This window comes from Anguilla rostrata, chromosome 3, assembly GCF_018555375.3.
Source record: "Anguilla rostrata isolate EN2019 chromosome 3, ASM1855537v3, whole genome shotgun sequence".
NCBI lineage: Eukaryota > Metazoa > Chordata > Actinopteri > Anguilliformes > Anguillidae > Anguilla > Anguilla rostrata.
The window spans coordinates 58,752,774-58,767,615 of NC_057935.1; the positions used below are offsets into that span (position 1 = coordinate 58,752,774).

The window sequence follows — 14,842 nt, forward strand, 5'->3', positions numbered from 1 at the left end:
ATCAAGGGCTTGTTCAGTTGTATCAGGTGTGCTTGAAATGGGGGGGGAGGCTAATTAAGACACCGCAGTGCACTTACTATGGCCCTGTGTTTTTGGCCAGGGGTGACCAACAACACAGTTAAACGCAAATTTAGTGTTGACAGCAACACAGTTTTCTTGTGGCACTGCACTCCAGCACATTGGATTTAAATAAATAAAACAATGAGTACGAGCTTAAAAATGCAGACTGTCGGCTTTAATTTGAGGCTATTTACGTCCCCCTTTTGACCGATCGGCAGTACTGAGACAAAACAACAAAAAAAGCTGAGTCACTGTCCCAGTCCTTCCGCATTTGACCGTAGCCTACATTTGCATGAAAAAACCGAGAGAGAGCCGTCAGCTGTGGTCTTCAACCTTCGGATATTTCGGCGATGAAAATGGACGTCAAGGCCCGGAACAGACCTCCATTGTTCCTTCCCGCGGGTGAGTCATCGTTCACCCTGACATCAGACCCGTGCAGAAGTAACGACACGCACAAAACACCCACGATGCATCTGCATTTTTTAATAGAGGCATGTCGCTTCAAAGATACAAACAGTATAGTCACGTGACAATTTCAAGTACAAGAATAAAATGAGTCCTCTTTTTTTTTTTTAACTTCATCTTTCAACAATTGTCATCACAATATATAAAAAATACAGCCATGCTGTGGTTGATATATATATATATAGAAATAGAAAATAAAAATACTTCTTTTAAAAAATAAATCACTGACACTGTCATTATCTTGTCGAAACACACCAAAGGGACGTTTTTAAATCAGCACATCAGAAACCAAGGGATTTCAGGAGAAATCTTTTAATCTCACACCTGTGGCCATTATAATAGCAGGAATCTGGATCAGTCCAACTCAGCCCCCCCTCTCCCCCACCCCCCTTCTCTCCATTAACACAACAGAAGAAGGCCTTTCTCAATTTCTCATTTGAAAGATCCCTGCCAGTCAAGGCCATTTCTCTCCCATGCATAATTGAACAGCCGTTCCCCCCCTCCCCCCCCCAAAAAAAGGATCATAATGGCCTTCTCTGTCCACGATGATGGCCCTTGAGTTCTGATGAGGCGAATGAGAAATCCGGGGGCCTGAAATTCAGCGGTGCTGTGTAATGAACACCGGGAACAGGTCGTCTCAACACCGCAATTCAACGCGTCATCAAAGTCGGCGTAACATGCTAAATGCTAGCCTGGCAGAGGGCAATTCGGCAGGGTCCAAATGGGCGCCCCCGTGGTTCCAACCGAGTGTCAAGTTTTGCCATGGGAAATAATCAGACAGGAAAGACGAATAATACCAGGTCTGGACAGCAACGGTTGTCTTCCGTCAGGGAAGTCTGGAGGCATGCTACCACCATTAACTGTTTTTTTTTTTTTTTTAGGGGTTAAAATACGACAAAAACAGAACAAGCCGTTTTCTTGGGGGGAGCTACTCCGTAGCGTACAATGCACCAGTTCTTTACAGCCACATTAGGCCACGTCACGTGATGAATGTACTTATTCAGTGCGTCAGCGGGGAGAGAATTCTCCATAACCACGGAGTAATCAGTCCGCAGCGAAGACGACGCTTCGAAACGTCGACTCAACAGGACGTGGGAGAGTCGAGCAGAACGCTCTGCTCACAATGCTAAACCAACAAGCTGCAGATTCTGCGGCTACGCTCTCCGGGTAGACTCATTTCGCAAAATGACAACGGCTGATGACACTTCAGAACTGTGTTAATGTGGTGCATTCTGGGAAATAAATGGGTCTAAAACGTACAAAGCCAATTAACCAGCTGGGTAATTTAGAGCCGAGGGGATCTTTTTTTCGGTTGGACCATTATCAGACATGTGATCCTCCAGGGAGTTTGTTTTGTTCTGTTTTTTTCTTCTTCTTTTGTGTTGAGGAAACGTTGAGGGGGGGGGAGATGGGGAATGTCAGGATGGATTTGTTCCAGAGAAAACAGTCGCGTGTTTTCCAGGTGAGCTTCTGATTGGTTATCCTCAGGAAGGTCTCCATGTTCTCCTGCTGTGGGCAGTCCACGAGGAACGGTTGCACGCACATCCCAGGCAACACGTTCCCCCGGAAACGACCATCTCTCTACACGCATCATTCCTTCCAGGGACAGCGATCGTTTTGTTTTTTATTATCGAAAGTCAAAGTTGAACCACAACAGCAGCTGTGAAAGAAAAGGAATCCATCATGTAATCCATTAAAAAAAGTGCATCTGTATAAAGTTGGAGGAGGTTGTTTTTTTTTTTTTTTCCCACAGGGACATCTTAAAATATCATCAGCAAACCTGCAACCCCCTGCTAGGTGAAGCAGCTTTAATGCTCACTTCCCCCCCCCCGTCTGAGGGTGACATTTCCACAACATTAGCCGTTCGGCCTTTTGATGCACGCAGCACTCAAAAACGTTGGTGCTGTTTTCGGTCTAAACACCGAAAGATTACAAGGATAGGCATGCTTTGGAGGACGAGAAAAGTCGCTCAGAAGAAAAAAAACGATACTCAGGATTTGTTCCAGAGGGCGGAACAGAGATGATACGGACATTCCCTGTCAGGAAAGAAATAATTTTAAAAAAACGATATTCTCTCCAGAGTTGAAGTCAACGACGGACATGACAGGAGAGGCAAACTACGCGGCAAAAAAAACCCGCCACACCCCCTTGTCAACATTTCAACGTTTTCAAAAACACAGCGCAGGAAAAAATACCCCAAAAAAGATATTTAACAAGGGGCAGTATGTTCCGGAGGAACCATGCGGCCAAAACTCGACGGCACGACTACACAAGCATGCTGGACCTGACGCTCAAGTAGAAGACCGATACAGTACGTCATTTACAGTACATTACTGCCATTTACTGGACAGTTTACATCCAAAACTACATGTTAAATATGCACTTTTTACTTTTACTTCTTTAAATAAATACCTTTTTTTTTTTTTTAAACATGCAAATCACTGTAGTCCTCACTTTATAAGGCTTGTGGGTGTCATTTCCAAAACTGAAGGGAAGTCGATAATAAATTTGGAAAAAAGAAAAAAAAAGAGACAAAGGTAGCAATATGAACACATACAAAATACAAAAGAGTGCGTTTGCACAGTATTTGCAGGCCCACGGAACACCAAAGAGGGAGGCGCTTGGGCGGAGTCACGGAGACGACAAGGCCAACAGTAAGCGTAGAGCTCTTGCATTCTTTGGCATTCTCGCAATTACAACGACTGCAGCTAGGGGGCAGCGCGCAGCAATTTGGATTTGGGGGCCGTTATGTCTCTTGAAAGCCGCCCCCGCTCTCCCCCCCTCCCCCTCCACACCCCCACACAACGCTGCATGAAGTCTGGCCAGCCAACTGAAAAACCAGACTCAACTGATGTTCAAAAGAAAAGAAAGAAAGAAAGAAACGGTTACACCAGGCCCCCTGGCTCACCAGAGTGGAAAAAAAAGGACATCAAGGCGCAAGCTGCTCGGTACAAAGCAGCCAAGGAATGCAAGCCGACTGCAGGCACCCGGCTCGATTGAACGGCCTGTACCTGGGCGAAATACACAAAACATCCAAACCATCCAAAAGCACCCTGCCCCCCCCCCCCCAAAAACCCCATCCCCCCACCAGGCCTCCATCTCATAGAGTTGGTCTCCAGACAGACCTGCTTAATCCCTCAAGGTGTAAAATCACAAATATATGTGTGACTGAGAATCGTCTCGTCTGAACATTCTAATGCTGATGCAACAATCGCTACTGTCAGCTGTGAGCAATGGAGTTCCAGAACACCGACTGAGAATCTTGGGAAATAAAACAACATTCCAAAAAAAAAAAAATCCTACTCTTCTAAGGGTTTAATGAGGGTGGTGGGTGACCCCAGGCGAAGCAGCCCTGCCCTAGGCCTTCCAGGCAAAGGCGGGACCATGACACCTGGCTTGGTTCTGAGAAGGGCCGGGCGGTCGGACGTTTGGCTGTCAACTGGTTCCCCTCCAAAGAGCCCCCCCGCTCTCGACCTCCTCCCAGGGGGGGAAACCCAGAGCTGGGCCTAGACCCCGGAGAGCAGGTCCTTCAAGGGGACCTCCCTCTCCCCCAGCAGGGTGTCCCTCTTCAGGCTGGTGCCCTTGTTCACCACCTTCATCTTGACGGCCAGGTTCTTGACCTGCGCGGCGGGGACGGCGTCGAAGAAGAAGTCCTCGTTGAAGACGGGGTTGCGGCTGTTCTTGATGATGGTGCTGCGCTGCTTCTGCAGCTTGCCCGGGTTGAGGTAGAGCGACACGCAGCAGTTGATGCCCTTGATGTCGCAGGCGCGGTCGTACAGGTCCTCGGCGGCCAGCACGCGGATGCGGAGGCGCGTGGCGTCCGCGTCGTACTCCGTGCACAGGCGCAGCGTCCCGCCCTTGTGCAGGTTGACCGTGTGCTCCCGCTGGAGGCGGGCGCGGTCCGAGCCCGCCTGCCCGTCCCCGCCCCCGCCGCCGCCCGCCCCCCCGCCGGCGACGCCCCGGGCGAAGGGCGCGCGACGGGCGCGGCGCGGGATGCTGGGGCTGGTGTCGGCCGAGCTGCACTCGTCGGTGGAGAGCGAGGAGTGGCGGGCGAAGGAGCGCTTGGCGCGCGACACCTTGGCCTGCGTCTCCTGCGTGAACATCTTGAGCAGCGAGGCGGAGCGCGAGAGCAGCGGCGAGCCGAACGGCGACGACTCCGCCGACGAGCAGGTGTCGCTCTCGCCGCCGCTGAAGTAGCGGTACGGGTTGGCGTGCGCCGCGTTCAGGTCGGCCGGGTTCAGGTGGTTGCCCTCCCCCGGGCCCCTGCGGCGCTGCGCGTTGGGCGAGGTGATGGGGCTGGTGTGCTCGCTGTGGAACAGCGACTCCTTGCGGCGGGTGTGCGGGCTCTCGGCCAGCGTGGCGAAGCCGTAGGACGTCTGGGCCTTGGGCACGTACGGCAGCGACATGGCCGTCTGCGCCTGCGGGTCGGCGTTGGTGTTGGTGTCGAGCTCGCCGGCGTAGCCGCCGCCGCCGCCCGCCGCCTCGTCCGCGCTCTCGATCTGGATGATGTGGCGGTTGGCGGCCTTGAGCAGGTTCCGGGTGTCGCCCGCCAGCTTGCTGAGCAGGCGGGGGCTGCGGGGGCTCCCCGAGGGCTTCCGGCCGGCGATGGCCTGCTCGGAGGTGGAGGGGCGGAGCGCCGGCCTGGGCGCGGCCTCAGGCTCCTCCCCCTCGGCCGGGCAGCACATCAGCTTCGGCGGGATGAAGAAGTCGGGGATCTTGTCGGGGGTCAGGACGTTGCTGTAGGCCGGGACCTTGCCCTGCTTCTCCCCGCCCTCGGCCTGTCGGAGCACGCTGGTCTCCACCGACCCCCGGATCTTCTCCAGCAGCCACATGATCTGGGTTTGTGGGGGGGGGGGGGGCAGATTGGAGGAGGGGCTGAAGGAGTGACTCTCCCTACACAGACAAAGACAAGGAGGAAGAGGTTGGTACCTGCAGCAAAACTGTGCTCTCTGTGTTGGGGTGGGGGGGGGTGCCAGCGAAACCAACATGACAGGAGATTGACAGCGGCACAGTTCGGTCGCTAGGGAATTGGGCTTTTTGTCATGCAAAGGCAGCAGTTTTGATTTCCAACAGTGAGAGTGTTTTTTTTTTCTTCCTTCTTAAAGTAGGGTTGTAAACCTGCCAGTGAACCCAAGTGCATCTCTCATATTCATGTTTTGAGAGTGTTTGTGCTTGAAGAAAAAAAATATGAAGCTGACGTAAAAAAAAATTTAAAAAATTGGAGCAATGATTTGATTACAAATATGACATCAGTTACCATAAAAGAGGGCAACAGAAGAATAAACAAGATCATTTGCCATGGAAAAATAATTCTTTGCGTAGGCTGTGTGTGTGTGTGTACACATACATAACACATAAATTACGCGTAATCACCGGCATCCTCAACAAACACTTCAGTTCCACAGGAAAGACCATTTATGACTGCAGTCCTTTACCACACAAACATTTCAGTGAGTGCGAGGTGCGTATTCATTAAGTTAAGCCACTTAACAAAACCAATGGAGACAGGTTTCAAGAACAAGGTTTGTGACCAGGAGTTCGTGAAATTAAAATCGTAATTGCAGGAAGCCGGGCAAAAGCGAGCACGGACAATAGCGTACGAGGTGGCTATCACTTCCTTGGAATAAATCATGTGATGTGAAAGGAAAAAAAGCGAGAAAGAGTGTCAATGAGAATCGCGATAGTAAACTTTTTGCTTTATTAAGAACTATATTCAGTTTTATCCAATTACTGGTCGGATGGGCATTTATACTAGCAGTTATGATTCTGTCTTCATATTAGCAGTGACAAATCACAAGTAGTTAAAATTACTGGCGCGCTGTTGTGATAATTGCCGTTTTCATATTTTAAATTAGCCGATGTGTGTAACAGACCATTTTATATTCAGAGGAATTATTAAAACTATTTAATCTTTTTTGCTTAGCCGACGCGAATAGTTCCATAGCTTTTATTTGTTCCCCCGGTAAATATTATGACAAATCACCGTGCCGGTCCAATAGGCTACATATTATCCTTGTGAAATCACTCGAATATGTTAAGACCTTGGATTTATGCGGACAAACCGCTGTATTCAACACAAATAAAAAATACAGTCTTACCATTTCGTATGCGCGCATTTTACATATTTACAAACTGTATCGATAATTTTTTAAAGTGATATTTTAAGCAGTGCTATTTTTTCGCCAAAATTGAACGTACCTTACATCAAATAAGAGGGTCTCCGGTACGAAATCCACAAATTGGAAATAAGGCTACCGTTGGATGGATCATTACGAACTCAAGAAACTAATTATATGGACATTTTTTTGTGTTAAACGTGTTTCGCAATATCGTCGTTAGGGTTGTGGAAGCCTAAAGTATTTTGTTGAAACTCCGCCAACTTTTATCACGATGAAACCGAAAGAAAAAATAAAATAAAAAATAAATTAAGTGGTAGCCTACCCTACACAAGGCTGAAGACCGCCAAGACCTTGCTGAAATAGCTTCAGAACCAGCGGACGATCGCCCGTTGTTCATCCGAGCCAGCCTCTTAACCGGCTACAGTTGCGGATGAAGGCGACTGTATTTACGAGAACGTAAAACAAAGTTATCTATATCGCGATTGAAAGTGATTTTTTAGCAAGAGAAAATCGCATAAATGCACAGGCTAGTCTACGTCGCTCCTAATTTAGGCTACAAATTTCCACAGCTCCAGGTCTACTCCGTTTTTCCAAAACAAAAAATAAATATATTTCTCGATAGGATATAGCCTATCAGAAGCATTGTCACTCTTGCTGTACCTTCAGTTCGTGCACGGGACCCGTTTAATTTGACATAGGCTACTTACTTTGGGACTGAGGGGTTTCTCGCCGTTATAGAAGAGTATTCAATAACAAGTGTCTTCAGCCTGCCTTCCCGTCGCGTGCGCCGCGTCCCCTCATAATAACTCGAGACTGAACCGCAACAATAGGAGTTGCGCGCACCTGCCGGCAGACTTTATACACACAGCCCGCTCGCAGTTGTACTTAACATAGCCAATAGGAGAGCCTCGTTCCGTCCTTGCCTTGGCTTACGCTACTTTTTGGCTGGACCGCAACAATGGGGCCAGCCCTATAAACGCGAATGTCTGTGACTGAGTGACCGAGTGAGTGATGAAGTTACACCATTGGTCGGCCGGAAGAAGTGTGTTAGGTCCAGCCCTATACTAGGTTTTGACCTGGTCTTGTTTCATAAGCGCCAATATGAACGTAGCCATCGGCTGTGAACATCAAAAAGTGATTATGTGGCGTGTTGTCTCTACGCACGGCAACAGTTTGTTATCCTTCGTTTTAAGATTATAGATTCCCATTTCATGCTGGCCATGTACAACTGCACCCTTTTATCCCAGTAAGAGCCTACACACATCCTAGTAGAATCGCAAGTGGACTGTCACAGAGAGGTGCAAACAATGAGAAAATCAGAATTGCAGTTAGGCCTTCATCTGTTATTACTTATTCACTAACCTTTTACATCCTAAAACTGTGGAACGGACATGGGAAATAGCATTCTTGGTTTTTAAAGATAAGTTGCAAGCGAACTCCGCGAAGCTCGAGATACATCAGAATGCACGTGAGCGGAATTTACCTCGTCTCGGTCTTCGAGTCTGTTCTGTCATCCCATCGGTTTCCTTGGAAACTTACTTAGAGCTATGGTAACTAAACAGATTTATTTCGCATTTAAATATAGAAAGGTCTACGAGAGATGCGATGCTCGGAGGGAAAGAAAGTGAGAGGGGGTGGTAACATTATATGAACGGAAACGATTCTGGACATTTGGGCTATGTGGAATGTAAAGTTGCTAAAAACGCAGTAAAGTCATATTTAAACTATTGAGTTGACCGCAAGCGTACAGCCGCCGTGATTGTTTGCAGAACAGTAAGTGCCCATTAGTGTGCTCACTGAAGAAAAAAAACTGTAGCCTAGCTACGTCTGTGTCACAGCTTCAGAAATAGACAATTTTATAACGAGGTAAACATTTAACAGGCGGTGCGTCGCAGGATGAGAACATCTACCTAAACCAGACTATACGCTCAGGAACGCAGTCTGGAACACTCAAAACTTATCGCTGACCAAGTGTTAACCTCACGAAAGACGTTTTGATCCACACAGCCGCAATAAAATGCTTTTCAGTGACTTATTCACACGGAAAGGCAACAGGCCTGGGCAACGTCACATTGATCTCCATATTGCAAAAGGGCTGAACCAATATGAACAATATTTCGATACGCGTTGTCCTGTTTATTAGACATTCATGTTACCTTAGAAAACACGGCACCAAATGGGACAAATACTTTATTGTAGGAATGTACTCTTCGTTACAAAATGGCGGCCTGTTTAGTTGTGCCAGCGAAGATAAACGCCATTATTTCTTTCATTATTGATGCGCCGCTCCGAGACACACAGCTCATTGCGTTTATTACTTTTTCTCCACATGTACCTTTTTTCTTCCACTGGCAGTGTTTTTTATTATTATTATTTTTCTTTTGCCCGTTTCCCTGATCACATTTAATCCGACAGAGAAGGCAGAGCTCTCGTTTGCTGCCTCGCAAACACATTAAAATGCAATTAGCTAACCGTCAAGAGAGGAGCTTCACATTTACTGCGGTTATGGCGGCCTGATCCATTCGAATTTCCCAAGGTGCCGGAGAGAGACCGCGGCCTGGCACTCTCCCTAAATTGAAGTCACGGCGCGCGCTTTCGGCTGCATTAAGAAGCGGTCACACAGACTGCTTGCAGTGCTACTCAAGGTTAACGGCTTTTGTTCCTCGCGAACTTCCACAAATCAGATAAAAGAAAAAAACTGAACCGTTGGGAATTGGCTGCGGCGTATTTGAATGCCAGCAACTTGGAAACCTCCTCGCTGAACTGCCACAACGGCCCGCTTGATCCTTCACATTTCTGTGGATGGATAAAAAGACCCAAAGGGTCATTTGTATTGCCAGGAAATAAAATACTCATCAGTTGTTTTAGTGAAAACAAAATAATTCCTCTGTGGTTTACTCACCATGAGTCATACTTTCAAGCATCGCAATCGAAGGCAGACGTAAAAGGCCACGAATCACAAGAAAGTCCATATAAAACACAATGTTCTCTTTGGTAACTTGGGGGGGAAAAAACACTTACGGCTGATGGAACAGTCTAAACGAATCAACGCTGGTTTACCTTGGAGACGCGCGTGTACGCGTGTGCTTGAAATTCATCTGACGTGTGTGAAGTTGTGGACATAAATAGAGGTCTGGATTCACGGTACTAAAAAACACTCCATTGTGGTTGACCTGCATTTCACCAAAGTAAAAATAAAACGCTAGAGGTTATCTGGAGCAGTGGAGAGTACCTTTTCAAAAGGGGAAATCTCCTATATATATATATATATATATATATATATATATATACTTTTTTTAAACCATTGTTCCGTTTTATTTACTGTTACTTCGACATATACAATAGTAGGCTACATATAAAGGATTAAAACACTTCAGCTTCGGTCCCGACGTCCTGTGGCAAATGTTCGCGATGAGGATATAGGCTTTTAACGGCTGGAAATGTTTTCTTTCAACCATTAAATTCACCACTTTGAACCACTGCCTGAAAATCACTTCTCCGAAAAATTATGAATTGAATTATTCAGGCGCGTGCGTTTTTTTTTTTTGTTTTTATTTTGTTTTGGCCCCAGTGTGGGATAATGCCGCCGCGGAGCGCTCGTCGCCGCTTCGGGCGCGGTAGTGCCAGAAAAGCCGCGTGAACAAACCGATTTTGGGCTGGCTGGCGGATGTTTCGCACCCAGGGGGGCTTTAACTCGGTGTTAAAATCGTGTGACAGTGGACGCCTAATTTTCCCGGGGCTTTTTATTGCACAGCACTACATTTACAGTACAACACTCACAAGGCATAGGCCTGTTTACGGTTTATATATATATATATATATATATATATATATATATATATATATAGGTCCGCAATCTTGCCCAGAGCAGCAGAAATTCTAGAGCCGTGACTGGGGTGTTTGGTACCTGGAGGTACCCCCCCCCCCTCATCATCATCATCATCATCATTTCCCATTAGCCTCCTCACAAGTCAAAAGGCAAGCGCACAGTTCACACTACACACACACACACCGTGTCAAACAAGTGTCTGTCTCTCTGTATCCGTCTCTCTCTCTCTCTCTCAGCACCTACCCTGTTGTTAGGGGCAACACACCTGAAAACACCATGTGTTCACATGAGAACCTGTAATCCTATTTTTATTTAAACACCACCAGCACATACAGTAGTAATGAGAAACTGATTATCCATGCTGTGGCACCACGGTCAGCTCAGACAGACTCGCCATCACCCAGAAACTGCAGGTTCAAATCCACTGTGTGGCACTGCCTTCAAGTGCAGTGCTTAAAACTGCATGAAGCCAGAGGTTGTACAACTGTAAAGCTAACCAAAAATCTCTAACCCCTCCACCCCACAAATAATGTGAACAGGCCTACATAATTCCATAACTGCAGGATTCACCAATCAAATCAGATTCGTACATATATTCATACAATTCCATGATAAATGAATGATGTTCAAGGAGGAATTGTATATATTTTTGCCACATCAGTCAAGACTACCTTGATCACATTACAGCTGATCTTTTAGGTCAGACCTACATTTTGAAGCAAGGTGATATTGCAAGACATGGCAGTTCGATGACATGGAGACACTGAGTGGGCAAGAAAGATGGAGGCCCATGCTGCTCGTGGGAATTTTTTTTTGCTTCTTCCTTACTGACTTTTTTCCCCTGACTTTTCAAAAACAGTGTGATGTTTGGGTATGTGGCGGGATGACCATATTTTCCAGGACTTCTCAGCATTTTCAAAAGCCACAGGAACCATGATAAAGGAAACTCTTATCAGTTCTGGCGGGAAAAACAACAACATGCGGAGCTCAGTGGCACTGGAGCGTTAAAAAAAAGCGTCGAAGAAAGTGCCGGAATCTCCACAGCAGAGGGTTGTTTTTTGGGGGGGGGGGGGGGGGGGGGTGGAGGTCTTAAGTACTTCGAAAAAGCCATTTTCAGGGCAAAGGTTTGCGCGGATTGAATTGTCTCTCGCGACAGTAGGGGGTAAAGGCGGTAAGGAGCGCGCGATAATGTTCTTCCCGCCTCTCCTTGCCTCTGGGCTTTGCTCTCGGAATGCGAAAAAAAATAAGTTATCGCAAAAAAAACTTCGCCGGGAGAAGCTACGAGGGAGAAACACATTACCGTTTTAAAACCCAGGATAGAGGCAGAGAGATTTCAGCACGGCGGGAGGTTGTGACTGCACAGTAAATCATCGCTTCGGCAGACAGATATTAAAACGCACAGCTACTGCAGCTAACTCCCACGTAACCGACCTCCCTTGGACCACAGCGGGTGTGGATCCACGGTAGGTCGGATAAACCAGTAAAAACTACAGTAAGAAAGGCCGCAGATGCATTTTTGCCAAAAATGTAAATAGGCGAAAATGAATTAATTAAATGGACCGTCTTGAAAAATAACTTGTAGAAGAACGAAATTGGTTTTTGTCCAACATGAAAACTGCCATAAGATAACCAGTGGGTAAATACAAATAACTAATTAAAGAATAAACAAATGCGTTCAACTCACGAACAGCAACATTTTATAATTCACCTACGTGAAAAGCAACCAACAGGCAAAGACCGTAGGCTGCCACAGTAGAGGCTCGTTATAGTAGCCTACACGAGGAGCGGTTGGGAAATGACGCACACCTGGCCTCCGGAATAAGAAAAAATGAATTAATCCTTGTTTGATGAATCTCAAAAAATCAATTACATACAGCGGGGGAGGTCCAGTAACCTTAGCGCGCACGAAGAGCAAAAATACGAACGTACAATACAGCCCACGGCGCTCGCGTAAAAGCTGGCACTTTGCCACGCTGCCAATCTTGATTAATTGTAAGCAACATTTCCATCGGAGCGCCGGATTATCCGACAAGCTGCTAGCGCGGGGGGGGGGGGGGGTCGTGTGGAATTTTCCTGTATTAACACGTTCCTGTTATTTCCCAGGCAATGAAATCAAATAACACAGAATCTGCAAATCAGGTCCTAGAAAAGCCCGCAGCGTCCGCCGCTTTCCATCGTTCACCAGCACTTAATTGATTTAAACGACCAGTTAAAGTAGGCGTGCGTTAACCGTTAATTTCACCTCACCTGATTTCTTCTTGGGACAGAATCAGTTGCCGATTTTAGACTGAAAACAGAAACCAGCGGACCCCAAAGACCAGGGTAGTGCTCCCCTGCAGGGCACATTTGATACAGATTGGAGTATCCCCCCCATCAACAAAATAAATTCAGTATTTTCTCCAAGGATTCAATATTTTTTATTTTGTTTAAATGCAAGGCTTAGACTTCTTGTTTACAAAACTGTTTGCACGCCCCCACAGACTCAAAACTTGCAGACAGACACTTGGCAGCGATTACTCCCCTGTGCCTTTCTTGGTTTTGCCTGTATGAGGTTCTCAAGCTTTGGTTTTGGGGAATTTTTTGCCCGTACCTCCTTGCAAAACTAGTTTCAGCTCCACTAGGCCTCACGGGAAGCCTTCCTGGTGGACAGGGATGTTCGGGTACGCGCCACGGATTTTAAGTGGGATTTTTAAGTCTGGGTTTTGGCTGGGCCATTGCAGACTGCTAACCCACATCTTGTTTTTAAGTCATTCTTTGCAGTTCCCCCCCCCCCCCACAATGTTGCTTTTTTGGTCACTGCCCTGTCTGAACATGAACCCTGCCCCCGCTAAACACCTGTGCCTTGTGGGGCGAAACAGGTTCTCCTCATGGACTGGCCAGTATTTTGGCTCTGAGCCAAGGAGCTCAACTTTAGTATCATCAGACCACAACCATATTTTGTCCAGAAGGTCGCTGGGTTTGCACACACAGGGCTTCAGAAAGGGCTTCCATCTAGCCAGTCTCTCCAAAGAGGCCACCAAATGCCTCTGGACAGTCTCTTCTTTTCCAGCCAATGAGAGCTTGGCAACTCGGCAACGAAATCGAAATACGGGATTCTGCTGAGGGAACCCATGGCGGAAGAAACGTCCAGGTTGGCCTACAAAAAAGACACAATCACTCCGACACCATTTGACACACCCTCGTTCTTTCTCTCTGCCTTTCTTTACTTCCTTCCTCCCTCCCTCCCTCTCTCCCTCCAGTCTCCGGTCTCCACCTAGTGTGGGCCCGTTTCACAGACCTTCCTGCCCACAGAGGGCAAAGGTCAAACAGAGAGACAGAGAGGAAGTGAGAGAGAGAAAGAGAGGCAGAGAGAGAGAGAGGGAGAGAGAGGCAGAGAGAGAGAGAGGGAGAGAGAGGCAGAGAGAGAGAGAGAGAGATGCAGAGAGAGAGAGAGCATCCATTCTTCCCAGTGACCACAGTAAAAACCGAGCGGGAACTTGAGAAAAGGAGGGAAGGGGGGAAAAGAAAAGACAAAAACACTTGTCTTTTTTTAACACCCTTCTTTTCCTTTCACCCGTTGTTCTTGGTTTCCAGATGGTTTCCATGGCGATGTCGGTACACTTTCCTTCTCACTCTGAAATTCGGCAAAAAAAGTTTTATTTTTTTTCCTCACCCCCCCCCCCCCCCCACACACACACACATACAGTTTGGTACGTACACACTCTCCAATACACACACACTCACACACACACACATTCTCTCTCACACACACACACACACACATTCTCCCTCACACACACACACACACACAAACACAGTCTCTCTCTCACACACACACAGTCACACGCTCACACTCACAGTCTCACAAACACACAGTCACACACTCACAGTCTCACACACACACACACACACACACATTCTCCCTCACACACACACACACACACAAACACAGTCTCTCTCTCACACACACACACAGTCACACGCTCACACTCACAGTCTCACACACACACACACACACACACACACGCGCGCTCACCTCCGCTCAGAGCTCCTGGGGTGCTGTGGGGGGGGGCACGTGGCCGGTCTGTCCGTTGGACACGTGGCTGGATGGATGCCTGGACTTACAGATGTCCCGGCGTCCCGCGGTGCCGCGGTGCCTCCTGGCTGGGACTGATGCTCGGCCTCGCGCCCCGCCCACGCGGCCCCCCGGGGAGAGGGGGGGGGGGGGGGTGAGGCTCCCTTCCCAGAGCTCCCGTCACTCTTCCACCAGCCCCACGGGACTCAGGCGCCAACCCCGTCCCACCGAGCCCGCCGTGTCCCAAAAACATCTGCGTGGGGGCGTTCAAAGCACCCCCCCCCACCCCCCTGCCCCCCGGGCCTTTTCAAAAAA

At 47.9% G+C, this 14,842-nt stretch overlaps 1 protein-coding gene across 2 annotated transcripts; it reads right to left on the minus strand.

The window, feature by feature from the left end:
- Positions 1–523: 523 nt before the first annotated feature.
- LOC135251358 (C2 calcium-dependent domain-containing protein 4C-like) lies at positions 524–9,894 on the minus strand. 2 transcript variants are annotated; one of them, XM_064328718.1, is made up of 3 exons: positions 9,547–9,894; positions 7,352–9,440; positions 524–5,418 (listed from the first exon to the last, which is right to left on the minus strand). In XM_064328718.1, the coding sequence occupies exon 3, from the start codon at positions 5,355–5,357 to the stop codon at positions 4,032–4,034; it is 1,326 nt and encodes a 441-aa protein (XP_064184788.1). In that variant the 5' UTR covers positions 5,358–5,418; positions 7,352–9,440; positions 9,547–9,894; the 3' UTR covers positions 524–4,031. The 2 variants fall into 2 exon arrangements, with proteins under 2 accessions (XP_064184788.1, XP_064184789.1); XM_064328719.1 differs by lacking the exon at positions 7,352–9,440.
- Positions 9,895–14,842: the final 4,948 nt, after the last annotated feature.

Bases quoted from the DNA above. Each gene is read 5' to 3' on its own strand.
- LOC135251358 (XM_064328719.1), bottom strand. From the start codon at position 5,357: ATGTGGCTGCTGGAGAAGATCCGGGGGTCGGTGGAGACCAGCGTGCTC.